This window comes from Ambystoma mexicanum, chromosome 2p, assembly GCF_040938575.1.
Source record: "Ambystoma mexicanum isolate Mex_15411 chromosome 2p, UKY_AmexF1_1, whole genome shotgun sequence".
NCBI classification, from domain to species: domain Eukaryota; kingdom Metazoa; phylum Chordata; class Amphibia; order Caudata; family Ambystomatidae; genus Ambystoma; species Ambystoma mexicanum.
Genome location: NC_090923.1, coordinates 1380216584 through 1380234668, shown reverse-complemented (window position 1 = coordinate 1380234668; position 18085 = coordinate 1380216584). Strand labels below are relative to the sequence as shown.

Below are 18085 nucleotides of genomic sequence, written 5' to 3'. Positions count from 1 at the left end.
TTGTGGGACCGGGCAGACTGCTGCGTCAATGTGTAGCTTGACTGGTGGACCCTTCATTTTGCCCAGGCCTTGGTATAGACGTGGAAATTCCTTCAGGATGTCGTCCTTCGTGATGGTTGGGCTCATGAGTGGCGTATGATCCATGTTGTAGATGTATCCTTGGGTTTCGCATCCAGGTGCTGTTGAGCTGATGGTGTCGCCTTCCTGTACATGTATGTTGATTAGGCCTAGGCAGGAGGCCGTTTTGTAGCTCAGCAGGCATCGCCCTTAAGTCGGGCTCCTTATTACGTGTATTATGGTGGTAGTTGACTTGCCACCATGGAAGAGCTGTCTCTTGAATGACCCGACACTCTGTAGAGGGGTGTCGGCACCCCATTGGAATATCCTGGAGTTAGTTAGTAGGGGTCTGCGTTAGTAGGGGTCTGTTCTGAAGTTAGTAGTCTGCGTTAGTAGGGGTCTGTTCTGAAGTTTTTGAAATTCCTTTTCCCCCATAATGTTTACTGTGGCCCCTGAGTCGATTAGGAAGTAGAATCATTTGTCACAGATGTCTACCGGTATCCTTGGTGCTTCTCATGCCTCACCCGCGTCCATGATGAGGTTCACAAATTCGTCTTGTGCGTATAGGTCATAGTGATCACTCTCATAGTCTTGCCTAACTTGTGACATGGCATGGTAGCATGGTCGTGATGGAGGTGGATTGTCATATTCATCACAAATCCATGGGCTTAGCTCTTGTGGCTCGTATTCTTGGGGTTCGTCCTCTGGATAAAGTTCTTCCACCACTCTCACATATCTCCTTGGCCCTTGTGGGTAAGGGCGTACCTGCTATGATTGACTTGGAGGTGTCCTTTGGAATGATCTTTACTGCGGTGAAAAGGTTATTTGTGGTGTGGAAAAAGGTCTACCTTCTCTGCAGACAGATTGGAAGTGGCCTACCCTGCCGCAATTTCTGCACTTTTGGGTGAGTGCAGGGCATGATCCGGCATGGGGAAAGGCCATCCTGCACCTGTAGCACTGCCGTTGTATTTGTGGGGTCGATGCATAGTTTGGTCCACTGGTCTTTTCACCCACCCTGGGGCTACCTGTGTGAACTGCTGCTATCACATCACTTTTCTCTTGCTTGAGTGTTGTCGTGCTGGTCATCTGCATAGCTTGCTTATCGACTCTTTCGAGAATTCTGGCCATTTCGCTAACTTCTTCAAGGGTGAGGGGTTTCTTGAGAAGCTGCTTTTTCAATGTGGGCGAGAGGCACCCTTCCATTACCCTTAGACGAATGGCCTCCTCTAGGGAAAATGCGTGGAATTGGCAGTGTGCCCCTTTGATTTGGAGTCTTGTGATGAATTCATCCACGGTTTCGTCAATGTGTTGGGTGCATTGATTGAACATATACCTTTCATAGTCCCTGTTGGGTTCTATGACCAGTCTTTTGTTAAGGGCTGTTATTAGAGCTGGGAAGTCAGTGTGTTCTGCTGGCGGGATGGTTTTGATTAATGTTTTTATTTTGGTGCCAGCCGTGTTGATGAACATGCTGTGTAGGCGTGGGGAGGACTCTTCGCCTGCAGCTGCTATAAAGTTGTTGAAGTCTTCAAGCCATTCGCCCACCGTGGGCCTTTGTCTGCCTGTGGGGTCATGGAAAAACGTGGGGGCATACGCCATGCCGTCGACTGAGTTACCGGTGCAGGGGGCTGTGGGGTTGCCCGGCTCGATCAGGAAATGTGCTCATGGTAGGCAAGTCAGGGGTGGTACTGAGACATTACTTAGGTGGGAGTCCTTGCTCTGGGTCAGGGTCCTTATACGGCCTGCGATCTAACACCTAATGCATTGGTACACCTTCAAATTGGCGGGAGACAATGTCTTGGAGTATGCGCAGTGACTGCAGGCCTCCCTGTGTGCTTGGCGTGGCGGAAGCGGGGTGGGCCCCTTGGGTCATGCAAACACCCACCTGGGATTGTTGCTAGTTGCCGGGCGCTCCTGTCACCGTTGACTGGGTGTGGAGTTGCCACCTTCAGGGTGACTCATGCAGATGGTGCATAGCCGTTGGGGAAAACACGTGGTCTTTCCCGTACTGTGAGGGCCGTGTCTGCAGTCCTTAGTAGGTATTCAGAGCAGTGGGGTGTGGTTCTGTACTCGTTCGGGCCCTCCGGTTCTGGGGAGTAGCAGGATCACTGGATTCTTCTTCGGAGGGGCCAGGAGCTGGCCACGTGCATTGGGCCGACGCAGCAGGACAGCAGGATTGCTGGAGAGCTGGATGGGCGTGACCGTCGTGTCTAGCTCTAGGTGCCCGGTGGGATCACCGGCGCAGGAAAGGAAACACGCAGCGGGATTACTGGTGAGGGAAAGCGCGACCTTTGAATCCAGCACTCAGCGCCCAGTGGGATTACTGGCACAGGAGAAGGAGCACGCAGCAGGATTGCTCACGTGGAAAGTGCCGCCGCACGGTCCGGCGCTTGGCACCCAGTGGGATCACTGATGCGATCGAAGGAACGTGCAGCAGCATTGCTGGCGCATGAAGCAGGAGGACACTGGTGTGCCGGAAAAGCCTAGTCGCCAGTTGTGGCACCTTTTGGTCCGGTGAAAATAAAGGAGACACACCAGTTTAGGAATACACATCTGGATTTATTAACGTACACCAGGAAACTAGAAACTCTATCTGACTCCTCCGTTCAACTCCCTTTCTCCCCACGTCACATCCTGCCATGACACTCTATCAGGAGGACTGTCTTAAAGAGACAGTTCCTATTAGGCAGAATCACCTGCAGTACCCTTGGGAAACACTACAGACAATTAGGACTACAGGTGTAAGCACAATTTCACCTTTGGTACAAGCCTGTACTACACAGTAAAGTGGTAGCGATGGCTGAGCAGCCAGACTTATCTCAAGAGTTTAAGTGAGCAGTAGAACAAGTTACCCAAAGGACCAACCAATACAGTGATTCAAGTAAACACTTGCTCAAGGTTTCTTGGTAAAAGAATATACATTTATTTACTCAGTCAGTTATAAAACATTTCTAGCATAAGCAGCTCATTATCACACACTAATACACCACAAAAATCCAACCGGTAAGTAAATGAACAAGTTTAGCTCCAAAATGAAGTGGGAGCAAAATGGCACTTCAGTTACTTAGTAAATGAGGGAAAAGACAAGATTCTAAGAATAGACAGCCAAATACATTCATAGGCAGGGAAAAGGGTTTCAGTTAAATACAACCAGCAATTCGTCTCAATAGGCCTGGACCAAAGTCAATGGTTCAGAGTCTTTTGTATAGGATAGCACAGTTCTGGTATATAACGGTTAAGTCTTTCCAAAGATTTTTAAAGGATTTGGCTAGGCGAAAAGTTTGACGAATGTTTTGGGAAGGACAAGCCTTCATAGTTGAGGAGAGTTTCACGCACTTTCTCGATGGCCGAAAAGATTTCCAGACTGCGTTTGCACAGTACCTTGTCAATGAAGAAAGCTGTAGCTGAGGCCGTTGTTCCTGGCAGTTTGAGCAGATCTCGCTGTTCCTGAGCTTCAGTTGTGGGGATAAGAAGGAGTATGTTGGGAGGTTCCTGCACTGCCGAGGGAAGAGGCCAAAAACTGTAGCAAGACGGCGGTTTAAGGTGTGAGTGCCTTAAAGTCCACAAGCTGGTTTCCTTCCCTCTGGCTATCCGGTTTTCAACAGCACTCTGATGAAAATTCAAACAGAATAGGACGGTGTCCAGGTGGCTTGTGAGTTGGCTGTTCCCACCAAACTCAAGGGAAGAAGTTTATTACTGGCATTATGAGCAAAGCAAACATGAGTGTGTTCTGATATGGGAATGCCAGTTACTGTGTTTTAATCACGATTATTTTCAGTGTGGCTACTTCAACTGTGGTGTATTTGCCGTAGCCGTTTTTGGTGATTTTCTTTTTCAATATGTGTTCTGAGTTTGGGTAGGGGATTTGGGAGTGGGGGCAAGACCCCCATTTTGTTTTTTATATTGGCATACATTCAGGGAAAAGGCACTGGAAAATGCTCCTGGGCACCATTGGAAACTTGCATCTGTTGGATGTTTTCATGAGTTACCCTACAAAAATGATTGCAAACCATGGGGCTTTTTACCTAATTTTTTAATTTTTCAAAATGGTCTGTTGTAAAGTTCACAATTTTAACCCATAGTTTTCCTCCCTGACCACGCCCTTGCTTGGTTCGGGCACCAGCGCTACGCATCCTCAATTAAATAATTTACCAGTCACCACTGGAAGACTTGAGCGTGTACAGATGACTGAATCCGTAAATGCATGTCTTTTGCTAGCAGAGTCCCACAAAGCTGCAACTGTAGAACTTATCTGCATTGTTTTTATTCAAATGTAAGTAGTACATCCGATGCAAAAAAATGCCCTGGGCACTGCCAAGAAAACTAAAACATTCTGTGATCACCACAGAAGACACCCAAGCTCAGATGCTATCTTTCATTAGTTTTGAAAATGGCATGTGACGTGGGACAGTAACGACAGACCGAGGGAGTAGGAGGGAGGCAGCCTGACACCCTCCCGGAACCCCTCCTCCTTCCCCGCAGTGCTTCACAGTGCAGAAAAAGGTGACTTTACAGGTGGTTCTTGACATTTACCTCAGCTGCTGCCTCAGGAGGGTCCTGCGGCTGGAAGAATGAATGCCGGCAGCTCATTGTGCTGGCGTCCTGGGCAGCAACGTTTTCAAGAGGGTCTTTGTTTTTAGCAATGCCCTGCAAATGAGCAGCAGTTAAATGTAAGGGGGTGCAGCGACTCTCTTCCTATTGTGGGCTGTTACTGAAGGCTCCTGCTCACCTCCACAGCTGTCATGAGCAGGAACAAATTGCAGATGGCAAAAAAGCACCTTAGAAACCCGTGTAATTACTATTCTAAAATATTCTTTTTTTTTAACAACGCCTTCCTTAGGCATGAATGTTTAGACACTTGGCAGTGATAGAATGTTTACAAATGAAAGACCACCCCCCCCACCCCCTAGCCTCCAGTTACCTACCAAATCTATTTCTACAGGCAAGACCATTAAAGGGAGTACCACACTAATTCTTCTTTTAAATAGTAATGTATACCTGTGATGTCTGCTAGCTTCATATGAAAAAAATGTGTTTGCTTTTATGTGGATAGTCCAATGTTCTTAAGCATAGCAGCAGGCTGGAAGTTTGCGACACACACTCTCTATACCCAGGTGATCTGACAACACAATTTCCTGTAATGTGTGTCATTACATGCTAAAAGTACAGTAGTGTAAAATAGAACATTGTTAGACATGCATTGTTGGCATTCCTGTAGTTTTCCATTAAGCATGAGCAAATAAAACAACAATTATATGATTTTGGCTTAACATGTTTCTGTACTGATGTGCATGTTGTTAGGTTTCTTAACTATGTGATTTGTATTTTTTGCAAGTAATCACTGTAGGTCAGTTTAATTGCAGTGCTTGTAAGCCAGAATGTAAACATTTGTATCAAGGAAAACCTGGAAAGTATGTGGTCAAGTGCCTAAATTGCAGAGTGGGTTAAAATCCTGGCTTCACTGCTTAACCATGGCGTGTGCTCCGTGTATAATAATGTATTATCAGTGTGACTTATCTACAAACACTGGAGACCTTAGAAGTGATTTCATTCACACTGCTATGGGAAAATAATCTCACTTACACTGGATTTCATAATATTAGAGAAAAATGCACTTACAATGGCATTATTATTGCGCTTGCTCTCCCTCCGCCCCATAACACTTGATTTTACAGGCAGATGCATGGCCTCTCCCGCTAGTAGGTGCACCAGAGATTCTTGTATGGAAGACTTGCTGCGGCAGAAACAGCGTTCATTTACTTCCCTGTTGCTGCCAATCACCAGAGTTGCTTGTGCTGCTCCTAGTACTGCCCCACAGGTGAGTGAGTGAGTGAAACTCTTTTATATGCCCTGTTATGTTGTGTTAGTCTTGCATCGCACACCTTCTGCTGTTTTCACAGATTTGTGGAGCTTCATGGTCTGCAAGAGCTGGTGCAGGATACTAATGAGGAAGCAGGGGCCAGGGCAAGGTTGCTTTGTTTCAATGTTGATATGCGCAGATTTGGAAAGCTAAGGCTCTCTGTGCTGTGTACGTTTTAGATGTTTTGTGAGTTGTGTGGAGCAGTGGTTAATGTACGCTCCAGGCTACTAATGCAAATTGTTTGTGCGGTGGTCTGTGGTGCCTGTCAGAGTGGTTCATAATGAGCAATGAGAGTTTTGTTGGTCTATCTATGGTAAGTTGGTGCAATGCATAGGAAAGTTTAGTGTCGACACATGTCATCAGGCAGTGGGCGTTCCATTGTGTAAATTGAGTTGTTTCAGTGCTGGAATTGTGAAATAAGATTTGTTGTCTCTTAGGGTGGGAGGCAGAATGATTTTGGAGGTAGTTGCTGTTTCCATGTCTACCCCAACAAACCACCCAATAATTGGGGACAACTTTTTTAACTTTGCGAACATCACAGCTAGTCACATTTATCTGCATATATCAATCAAAACATTCTTTCTATAGCTGCTATGCCTATTATGGCATATTATAGGATCTTGGGCTAAGTGATTGTATGCCAATTGACACTATTCCACAGCATACATTCAGAGCCCACAGTTTCTATTCAGTTTCCTGGTTTCAGACTTCTGGCTTCTCACTGACACCTCAAAGACACTCCAACTGTGGTGTCACTCAGTCCTACATGGAATTATAGTAAAATGCATATGGACATGGACCATGAACCAGCAATTGGCAAAGCCACCATTTGAAGCATTAGTTTAGCCCTAACCCCAAGTTTCGTGTGTACTTGCGTTCCTGGCAGAAAATATAGCAAACAATGCAGATTCGGCCCTTTCCTTCCAACGATCTTAGCTCTCCGGATTACAGTGCTTGTTTAATGCTCAGATGATGTGTACATGATGTATACCTTTGTCAAAAGATGACTACAAGCAGGTGGGTTTATTGCAAAGCCTCCTCTGGAGGTATCTAAGTCATGTACTTATTAAGTTGTATTGGGGAGGTGTGAAATAATGACCCATTCCTGGCTTTATGGCTCATAAAAATGAAAAAAAGGTATATTTAAAAAATGTTTTGTTTGCATGTTAGTGTAAACATGTTTATGTGTGTATGTTCGCATTCATGTGGGTGTGTCTGTGGCAAAGGCACAGCTTGTGGGCACCGAGAGCAACATGATGCAGAACTGTGTTCCAAATGAGAATATATGAAGAGAGAATGCATGATTAGATTTGGGATTTAGTAGCATGAAAGGTGGGCAGGGCAAGCATGTATTCTTGAGACAGACCTTTTTAGGGCACTAGCAGCATGAGCATGAAAATCTGTTGTACTGGGGCAATTGTGGCATGCATTGTTGAAACCACCCTCATTACTTTCTTTGGACACAAAAAGCATGCAAGGGGAGAGACCTCAGCATCTGGTTTGGACAGAACCTACTTGAAAGTGGGACAATGTTCGCGGGCATTATTGATAGAGGCCTCTTTTTTTTTTACGGTCAGCCAGCATCAACAACATTTACAAATCATTACTGAATGTTGTTCATGGCCTGCGTCCATTGGATTGTTTCATGATGCCCTGCAGAGCAGAGTGTACATTCTACATTGTTACTCAATTTTTCAACCCATTATTTAAAAAAATGTCTAATGGGAAGCACCATCCAACACCTTACTGGATTCGTTTAGGAGCACTTGCTCAGTTCAACTCAGGAAAATCATTTATATCCCTCCATTTTACAAATGCACAAGCTGACACTATTGGGCTGTATTTGGGAAACCATTTCCCCCATAAAACAAGCATTTGTTGTTCTTTGCATTATGCATTCATAGGCACCACGGTGCAAGGAAGAGCGTTCAAAGTTTTAAAGGAGGATGCAACATGGACCACATTAACTCAAGGGTTGCAGTCATGCTGGTGGACATCCCATTGAGTTGAAGCAGTTTTGAGATTAGTTGTAAATTATATCAATGGTGGAATGAAGAAGTGTGATTTAACTTCACAAAGAACAGTTCTTGAATGGTGAAAATGGTTACAAAAAGTAGTGGAGCTGTCAACAGTAAAACATGAAAGTAGTGGAAGACCACTCCCAACAGTTCCCACTCACTTTGACAACTGATAAGAGAGGATGCCATCGAAGATGAGCAAGAGGAAATATGAGTAAGAAAGGTTGAGAGTGAGAGGGTAGGAAGTAAAGGAAGTGGGAGAATGGGTCGAGAGTGGGGGTAGGGTGGTGGTTGGGTGGGGTAGCGGGGGAGGGGGTAGGGTGGGGGTAGAGAGAGTGGGGGGAAGGGGGTGGAGGTAGAGAGAGTGGCAGAGGGTAGGGTGGGTGGGTGGGGGTAGAGAGAGTGGCAGTAGGGTAGGTGGGGGTAGAGAGTGGCAGTAGGGTGGGTGGGGGTAGAGAGTGGTTGGTGCTTGAGTGGTTTGGGGTAGAGAGGATGGTGGGTGGGTACCTCGGGGTAGAGTGTGTGGTGTGGGGTACAGATTTCTGTGGCTAGAGAGTGGGGTGGGTGGGGCTAGACAGTGTGGTTGGGGTAGAGAGTGGTGGTAGGGTGGGTGGGGTAGATAATGTGGCGGTAGGGTGGGTGGGGTATAGTGAGTGTCTGGGGTAGAGAGAGTGGTGGTAGGGTGGGTGAGTGGGGGTAGAGAGAGTGGTGGTAGGGTGAGTGGGTGGGGGTAGAGAGAGTGGTGGTAGGGTGGGTGTGTGGGGTAGGGAGAGTGGTGGTAGGGTGGGTGCGTGGGGGTAGAGAGAGTGGTGGTAGGGTGGGTGAGTGTGGGTAGAGAGAGTGGTAGTAGGGTGGGTGGTGGGGGTAGAGAGAGCAGTGGTTGGGTGGGTGGGGGTACAGAGAGTGGTGGTAGAGTGGGTGGGTGTGGGGTGAGAGAGTGGTAGTAGGGTAGGTGGTGGGGTTAGAGAGAGTGGTGGTTGGGTGGGTGGGGGTAGAGAGAGTGGTGGTTTGGTGGGTGGGTAATTGGGTGGGTGGGGGTAGAGAGAGTGGTGGTAAGGTGGGTGGGGTAGAGAGTGTGGTGGTAGAGTGGGTGGGTGCGGGGTGAGAGAGTGGTAGTAGGGTGGGTGGTGGGGTAGAGAGAGTTGTGGTAGAGTGGGTGGGGGTAGAGAGAGTGGTGTTAGGGTGGGTCTAGAGAGAGTGGTGGTAGGGTGTGTGGGTGTAGAGAAAATAGTGGTTGGGTGGGTGCTTGGGGGTAGGGAAAATCATATTAGGGTGGGTGAGTGGGGGTAGCGAGAGTGTTGGTAGGGTGGGTGGGTGGGGTAGTGGTGGTATTTAGAAAGTGTGGTAGTAGGTTGGGTGGGTGGGGGTAGAGAGAGTGGTGGTAGGATGGGTGGGTGGAGAAGAGAGAGCGGTGGTAGGGTGGGTGCAGGTAAAGAGAGTTGTGGTAGGGTCGTTGGGTGGGTGTAGAGAGAGTGGTGGTAGGGTGGGTGGGAATACAGAGAGTGGTGGTAAGGTTGGTGGGGGTAGCGAGAGTGGTGGTAGGGTGGGTGAGTGGGGGTAGAGAGAGTGGTTGGCGGATGAGTGGGTGGCAGTAGAGAGTGTGCTGGGCAGCTGGTGGGTATAGAGGGTGTGGTGGGCAGGACCGTGGGTGGGGGTAGAGATTGTGGCGAGTGGGTGGGGCTAGAGAGTGTGGTGGGTGGGGGTAGAGAATGTGGTGGGCTGATGGGTGGGTTAGGGAATGTGGTGGTAGGGTGGGTGGGGGTGTAGAGAGTGGGAGTAGGATGCTGGGATGGGTGGGGGTTGAGAGAGTGGTCGCAGGGTGGGTGTAAGTAGAGAGTGTGGTGGTAGGGTCGGTGGAGTAGAGAGAGTGGTGTAGGGTGGGGAGGATGGGGGTTGAGAGAGTGGTAGAGTGTGGTGGCAGGGTGGGTGGGTGGTGGTAGAGAGAGTGGTGGTAGGCTGGGTGAGTGTCTGGGGTAGAGAGAGTGGTGGTAGGGTGGGTGAGTGGGGGTAGCAAGAGTGGTGGTAGGGTGAGTGGGTGGGGGTAGAGAGAGTGGTGGTAGAGTGGGTGTGTGGGGTAGGAAGAGTGGTGGTAGGGTGGGTGTGTGGGGGTAGAGAGAGTGGTGGTAGGGTGGGTGGTGGGGGTAGAGAGAGCAGTGGTTGGGTGGGTGGGGGTACAGAAAGTGGTGGTAGAGTGGGTGGGTGCAGGGTGAGAGAGTGGTAGTAGGGTAGGTGGTGGGGTTAGAGAGAGTGGTGATTGGGTGGGTGTAGAGAGAGTGGTGGTTTGGTGGGTGGGTAATTGGGTGGGTGGGGGTAGAGAGAGTGGTGGTAAGGTGGGTGGGGTAGAGAGTGTGGTGGTAGAGTGGGTGGGTGCGGGTGAGAGAGTGGTAGTAGGGTGGGTGGTGGGGGTAGAGAGAGTGGTGGTAGGGTGGGTGGGGGTAGAGAGAGTGGTGTTAGGGTGGGTCTAGAGAGAGTGGTGGTAGGGTGTGTGGGTGTAGAGAAAATGGTGGTTGGGTGGGTTGTTGGGGGTAGGGAAAATCATATTAGGGTGGGTGAGTGGGGGTAGTGGTGGTATTTAGAAAGTTTGGTAGTAGGTTGGGTGGGTGTGGGTAGAGAGAGTGGTAGTAGGGTGGGTGGTGGGGGTAGAGAGAGCAGTGGTTGGGTGGGTGGGGGTACAGAAAGTGGTGGTAGAGTGGGTGGGTGCAGGGTGAGAGAGTGGTAGTAGGGTAGGTGGTGGGGTTAGAGAGAGTGGTGATTGGGTGGGTGTAGAGAGAGTGGTGGTTTGGTGGGTGGGTAATTGGGTGGGTGGGGGTAGAGAGAGTGGTGGTAAGGTGGGTGAGGTAGAGAGTGTGGTGGTAGAGTGGGTGGGTGCGGGTGAGAGAGTGGTAGTAGGGTGGGTGGTGGGGGTAGAGAGAGTGGTGGTAGGGTGGGTGGGGGTAGAGAGAGTGGTGTTAGGGTGGGTCTAGAGAGAGTGGTGGTAGGGTGTGTGGGTGTAGAGAAAATGGTGGTTGGGTGGGTGGTTGGGGGTAGGGAAAATCATATTGTGGGTGAGTGGGGGTAGTGGTGGTATTTAGAAAGTGTGGTAGTAGGTTGGGTGGGTGGGGGTAGAGAGAGTGGTGGTAGGATGGGTGGGTGGAGAAGAGAGAGGGGTGGTAGGATGGGTGCAGGTAAAGAGAGTTGTGGTAGGGTCGTTGGGTGGGTGTAGAGAGAGTGGTGGTAGGGTGGGTGGGAATACAGAGAGTGGTGGTAAGGTTGGTGGGGGTAGCGAGAGTGGTGGTAGGGTGGGTGAGTGGGCGTAGAGAGAGTGGTTGGCGGATGAGTGGGTGGCAGTAGAGAGTGTGCTGGGCAGCTGGTGGGGATAGAGGGTGTGGTGGGCAGGACGGTGGGTGGGGGTAGAGATTGTGGCGAGTGGGTGGGGCTAGAGAGTGTGGTGGGTGGGGGTAGAGAATGGTGAGCTGATGGGTGGGGTAGGGAATGTGGTGGTAGGGTGGGTGGGGGTGTAGAGAGTGGGAGTAGGATGCTGGGGTGGGTGGGGGTGAGAGAGTGGTGGCAGGGTGGGTGTAAGTAGAGAGTGTGGTGGTAGGGTCGGTGGAGTAGAGAGAGTGGGTGTAGGGTGGGAAGGATGGGGGTTGAGAGAGTGGTAGAGTATGGTGGCAGGGTGGGTGGGTGGTGGTAGAGAGAGTGGTGGTAGGCTGGGTGGGTGTATGGGGTAGAGAGAGTGATGGGCAGGTGGGTAGGTGGGGTAGAGAGTGTGGTGGGCAGGTTGGTGCATTGGGGTAGAGAGTTTGGTGGACAGTTGGGTGGGGGTACAGAGTGGAGGTAGGGTGGGTGGGGAGGGTAGAGAATGTGGTGGTATTGGTAGATAATGTGGTGGTTGGGCAGGTGGGCGGTTTTAGAGAATATGGCAGTAGGGTGGGTGATTGGGGGTAAAGAGAGCGGTGGTAGGGTGTATTGTGGTGTTGGGGTGGGTGTGTGTGGTAGAGAGAGTGGTGGCAAGGTGGGTGGGTAGGTGGGGGTAGAGAAAGTGGTGTTATGGTGGTGGATGGGGGTAGAGAGAGTGTGGGTGGGTGGGTTGGTGGGGGTAGAGTGGGGGATGGGTTGGTGGGTTGTTGGGGGTAGAGAGAGTGGTGGAAGGGTGGGTGGGGGTAGAGAGCATGGTGGTTGGGTGGGTGGGTGAGGGTTTAGAGAGTGGTGGTAGGGTGGGTGGGTGTTGAGAGAGTGGTTTTAGGGTGGGTGGGTGTGGGTAGAGAGAGTGGTGTAGGGTGTGCGGGTTGGGGTAGAGAGAGTGGTGGTAAGGTGGGTTGGAGTAGAGAGGTGGTAGGGTGGGTGTGTGGGGTAGGGAGAGTGATGGTAGCATGAGTAGATTAGTGGGGTAGAGAGAGCACTGGTAGGGTTGGTGGGTTGGTGGGGTAGGGTGAGTGGGGGTGGGTGGGTTGGTGGGGGTGGATAGAGTGGGTGGTGGATAGGTTTGTGGGGATAGATAGAGTGGTGATGGCATGGGTGGGGGTAGAAGGAGTGGTGGTAGGGTGGGTGGGTGAGGTAGAGAGAGTGGTGGTAGGGTTTGGGGTAGAGAGAGTGGTGCTTTTAGGGAGAGTGGTGGTGGTGGTAGGGTGTGTGGTGGTAGGGTGGGAGAGTGGTGGTAGGTTGGGTGGGTGGGGTAGAGAGAGTGGTGGTAGGGTGGGGGTAGTGAGAGGGGCAGTAGGGCGGGTGTGGGCAGAGAGAGTGGTGATTTGGATAGAGAGAGTGGTGGTAGGGTTGGTGGGGGTATAGAGAGGCGTGGGTGGGTGGGGTATAGAGAGTGGTGGGCATATGAGTGGGTGGGCATAGAGAGTTTGGGGTAGAGAGTGGTGGTTGGGTGGGCTTAGAGAGTGCTGTGGTAGTGTGAGTGTGTGCGGTAAATAGAGTGGTGGTAGGATGGGTGGGTGGGGTGGAGAAAGTGGTGGTAGGGTGGGTGGGTTAGAGAGTGGGGGTAGGGTGAGTGGGTGGGGGTAGGGAGAGTGGTGGTAGGGTGGGTGGGGTAAAGAGAGTGGGGGTGAGTTGTTTGGTGAGGGTAGAGTGGGGAGTGGGTTGGTGGGTGGGGGTAGAGAGAGTGGGAGGTGGGTTGTTTGTGGTAGAGAGTGGTGGTGGTACGGTGGGTGGGGTAGAAAGGGTGGTTGTAGGGTGGGTGGGGGTTGAGAGAGTGGTAGTAGGGTAGGTGGGTAGCGGTGTAGACAGTGTTGGTAGGGTGGGTGGGGTAGAGAGAGTGGTGGTAGGGTGGGTGAGTTGGGTAGAGAGAGTGGTGGTAGGGTGGGTGGGGGTAGAGAGTGGTGGTAGGGTGGGGTACAGAGTGATGGTAGTGTGGGTGGGTTGGTAGTGGTAGAGAGAGCACTGGTAGCATTGGTGGGTTGGTGGGGGTATGGGGCGTGAGGGGTGGTTGGGCTGACGGGGGTAGAGAGACATGGGTGAGGAAGAAAGAGTGGGGGTGGGTGGGAGTAGAGAGAGTGGTGGTACGGTGGGTGGGTGGGGGTAGAGAATGTGGTGGTACGGTGGGTGGGGCTAGAGAGAGTGGTGGTGGGGAGGGTTGGTTTGGCTAGAGTGAGTGGTGGTGGTGGGGTGGGTGGGGATAGAGAGAGTGGTGGTTTGGGTAGAGGGAGTGGTGGTGGGGGGATTGGTACGGGTAGAGAGAGTGGTGGTGGGGTGGGTGTAGCGAGAGTAGTGGAATGTAGGGGTGGGTGTAGAGACAGCTTTGGGCGTTGGAGGGAAAGTACTGCCTAGAGAACTCTCTGTGGCAACCAGCACAGAGAGAACACAGTTGCGCAGTATGCCTGCCAGCCAGGGTGGCATCCTCCTCGCCCCTCTCTGGCAAGACTAAAGCAAGCCCAAAGATGGTCTGTGGCGTCAGCCTGGCTTTGATAGCAGCGGGGGAAATGGCGCAGGACACGAGAAGCAGCTCTGGTAAAACAGCAAAGTCAGACAAAACGAGCATACCGCAGACCTCCATAAACTTTATGGCACCCCGGGCATGCCGGCATCAGAGCCAGTCTGTAAAAGGCTGCAGCTTTGGGTCGAAACGAGATCACTCCGCCTTAAACATAGTGCACTGGAGTTTAAGGCAAAAAAGTATTGGTGCATACAAATACCAGAAAACATATTAAAAAGTGCAGTAATTTTGCTCCCACTTCGGACGGAGCTGCACAGCTGCCACAACAACAGCAGGTCACCAGATGTCAGCCAGAGGGTGAAGCGCCGGCTTCGGCAAGCTGCCATGGCAACACCATACACTGCTCCCTAACTCCCCTTTCTCCTTGTTTTTTTACAGTTCTAGTGCTATTTTTTTTTTTAGCGATTAGGTGGTTTAAGTCACCAAAGCGCCAAAACAGTCTCTCACCAAAGGAATGAATTGCCTTTAGCAACTGTGGGCCACTTTTTCATTGGTGCCCGAGACAATTGTATACCCCAGTCCGCCCCTGGCTATACTAACGTGTATTTGTCTTATATCGGTTGGTAAACGAGCGAATTGTATCGATCACACTCATCACAGTCAGATGTGATGACAACCACAGCTAGTGTTCACCATCCCTTTCTCATGAAACCCTGATGACGTTTTTAAATACAAAATGTCACGGGACAGGGGGGCTGAGGGGGACAGTCATGCCTCCCCTGAGGTGTAACTGAGGTTTTGCTGCACGGGTACAAAATGTCACGGGACAGGGGGGCTGAGGGGGACCGTCATGCCTCCCCTGAGGTGTAACTGAGGTTTTGCTGCACGGGTTCGGTTTCCCCTTTTGAGGAGAGTCAAGGCGCCTGCTGAGTCATCGTGTTTGCAGAGATCAGGGCGCACTGTCACATCCGTGTGCGTGGCGAGGACTCCGTGCAGGCAGTGTACACACAGCAGCTGACAGTCAGAGCACTCACTGCAGGTGCGTGACTCGTGAGCCCGGAACCTCCTGCCGACAGCCATGCCGCCAGCGATGCTAACCATCTTACTGCTGTCCCTAAGCCCTGTCCTGGCGGGGAGCGAGGGCCCCGGGGATGGCCTGATCTCCAGCCTACAGGCCGCCACATCCTACCTGGCAAGAGCCTTCGAGGACTTCAATTTAGATGGACTTGTGGGATACCGATTCCTGAAAGGTACGTCGCGCGCTTTGCGGGGCTTCCAAGGTTATTTAATTAATTGTTCCCATATTTGATATGATTGGTTATTTATGATATAATATGATTGGTTATTTCTAACGCGCTTAGTAAGCGCCGACCCTGTGGTGCTCCGAGTCGTCTTGCTTCCAAGGCGAGCACGTTGCCCCTGAGCTATCCTCAGGAGTCTCCCCTGTAGTTTTTAGACTATGCGTTCTCTTTTCTGCAAAGAACAGAGAGTGCGTATCATAAACATGTCATCTTTGACAGCTCGCCGAGTTCTGTGCCTGCTGTGCACTGACAGGTCCCATAGAAAAGGTCTGTGTAAATCAGACCTTAAGACGCTGATAGTGCCGCTTGTTTTTAGGTGATTCTGCTTTTTGGACTTTATATGAGAGGGGTTTACAAGTAGTTTCAGCTAGAATACATACCCAGCACCAAGTCCCTTCACTGGGATGCGCTGTAACGCACTGCGCATTTTCGCAGCACAGAGCACCAATTTTAATGGGGATAAGTGCCCCTACCGTGCTCGCGGGGCAGGGTGCTTTCTACAGGTGTGATGACGGTGCCCTCTTTCTGCGCTATTGCTATGTCTGCACCGCAGATAAAGTGGCTATTCGGGGACTGAATTCCGTGCATACTAGTTCTGCAGACAAGGACATTGAAAGTAAAAGATTCTCTCTTCTATTTGTTCTATTTGTATTATTTTATTGTTATTATTATTATTATTAATATTATTATCATTAGTTCTTAATTTGTTAAGAAATAAGTGCCACGGCCCACATTTTTTCTGGCTTGCCCGTGCCACTTCCGGGGGGCAATCTGCTGCTCAATGCTGCCCCCACCCAGCGCTGCTCCCCACAAGCTCACCATATTTGGGGTTGCAGCTGCAACTCCCACGGGCTCATCGGGGGCACTACTCATGCAGATGTGCAGTTTAGAAATGCCAATAATATGTAACAGCTGTGCCTTGAAGTGAGAAAGCACATTTTACCATCTTGAAGCCCATCCTCCTCCTCATCAAGTCCCTCCTATACTATTAGTGGCACATGGTGACAGTTGTACCAGAAGAAATAGAGCAAATATGCATTCTTCCAATAGTAAAGTCAAACACCTCAGTAAGACCTTCTTCAATAGGCCAGCGCTCAGCAAAGTCACTCTTCATTGGCAGGGCACTTTCCTTGGCCATGCTCCTTTAGGGGTGATGTTGGCCCGTGACTGTCCTGTTGTTGGCGTCTATGAGCCAGGTACCCGGCCCTTTGCCTCACAAATGGAAGTGGAGACTGTGTGGCACTGATCGCACACAATCATGTGCCAGGTTGCCTTTAAGACTCAGTGCATTGGCACCCTCATACGCACCTGTAAATTGGTACACCCAATGCTGGCTCTGTTCTAGAAGGAAAAGGGCAAGGGCCATGCATAACCAGCTCTCCATGTGCCCACTGAGTATCCCCATCCAGTGCTCAGACATAAGTCCCAGGGCTCAGCCCCTGCAAACACCCTAAGAAATTAAGCACTGAGTACCCTGGCCATATGGGCTTCAGGGATACAGCGGATTTCCCCAATAGGCTTCTGGGCATGGGGTCTGGTTTTAGCCATACCTGTGCCATAGGGCTAAGGAGGAAGAACCCCCACCAGACGCACGCTGCCCCAAATGAAATTCACACGGTACTTTTCAACCTGCATGTTTGGGTTTACAGTGTGTGTCCGGAGTTCGGAACACCATGTTTGGTTGTGTTTAATAATCTTGTTTGTTTTCTTCTAGTCTGTAGTAGGGAGAAAGGAACACTGCAAGCTGCATAATAATGTAGTTTATTTTCACTAAGAGCTCTGAGGTGAACCGGGGCAATGCAGTCGGGGAAGAGTGGAGAATGTGGGTGCAGCGTCTGCTAAATATGGCAGATCATCCACCACCAATAATTTACCTTGCCCGCCACCAAATATTAACCTCCCAGGTACTCGACCTCACAGGATCCAACAACAAGAAGCTTTATTGTCCATCCTTTAAAAGACACGACAAAAATTCCATTTGAAAAGTCATTCACAGCTATTTGCCAGCCATGTGCAGTTTAGCATCATTGAAAATGTAATGCAACCATCTCATTATACCCCTCATTAATATGAATCTAATTAATATATATAATATATATTATATATATTAATATATTTAATATGTATTAATATAAGTAATATAATATTAATATGGTCCCTCTTTGTCTCGTCTGCTTGCACCCCTCCCTGTGTCCTTCCCTAGTGTTCTCCCCTCGCCCCTGGACTTCTCTCCTCTCCCCACCCACTCTATGGTGCTCCCTGTTTCTCCTATCTTTTTCTAACTGCTTCTCTATTGATTATCCTGCTCTCCTCACTAAATCTAGTAGGAAGAAGTTTAAAAAGGACATCCTGGTCGCCAACCGAGGCCTCCTTATCGCTGACACCTATACCAGTGCTGCCTCTAGGCAAACCCTCACCAACATCCTTTCTGTTGTTCCCTTGACAGACCTATGGATTCTTCATATGGTCTCTGTACTTTCTCCTTTCTCTTCTTCTCCCATTAATGGTGGCACCAAGTGGGAGGCCCTCCTGGCCCCCTTCGCCTCCTCTAAGGTCATCATTAATGTTTAACCGAATGGTACTGTCTTGGTCCAAGGCTCTCAGGCCAACCTTCTCCTCTTTGATAAACTCTTCCTGCGCTTCATCAATGTCCTTACTTCTCTTGCTGTCCTCTCTCTTCCCGCCACGGCTTCCTTGCCTCCCCCGCTGTCTCCTCGTAGGCTACCTTGCCCTCTCCACCTTCCTCTTCTTCCTCCCCTCGGGATTCTTCTACACCTCCGCAGGGCGTACCTCTGATTTGTACCACTCCCTGCAAGTCTTTCAAGGACAGCAACCTTCTCCATATTGCCACTCTCAACTCTCGCTCAGCTGTCAAACACTCCTCTGACATCTGCTTCCTCTTGGAAGAACTTGACCTCGATGTCCTCGGTCTCACCGAGACATGGCTCACTGCCCGCTCTGTCACAAGCTTTGACATTCTCCTCCCTGATGG

At 50.3% G+C, this 18085-nt stretch overlaps 1 protein-coding gene across 1 annotated transcript in view; it reads left to right on the top strand.

The window, feature by feature from the left end:
• Positions 1 to 14725: 14725 nt before the first annotated feature.
• Positions 14726 to 18085, top strand: part of LOC138567514 (UPF0764 protein C16orf89 homolog) — a 546721-nt gene continuing 543361 nt past the window's right edge. Inside the window, exon 1 of the mRNA XM_069645784.1 lies at positions 14726 to 15042. Within this exon, the coding sequence (XP_069501885.1) occupies positions 14871 to 15042 (172 nt within the window). The 5' untranslated portion in view covers positions 14726 to 14870. The remainder of the gene's footprint in view (positions 15043 to 18085) is intronic.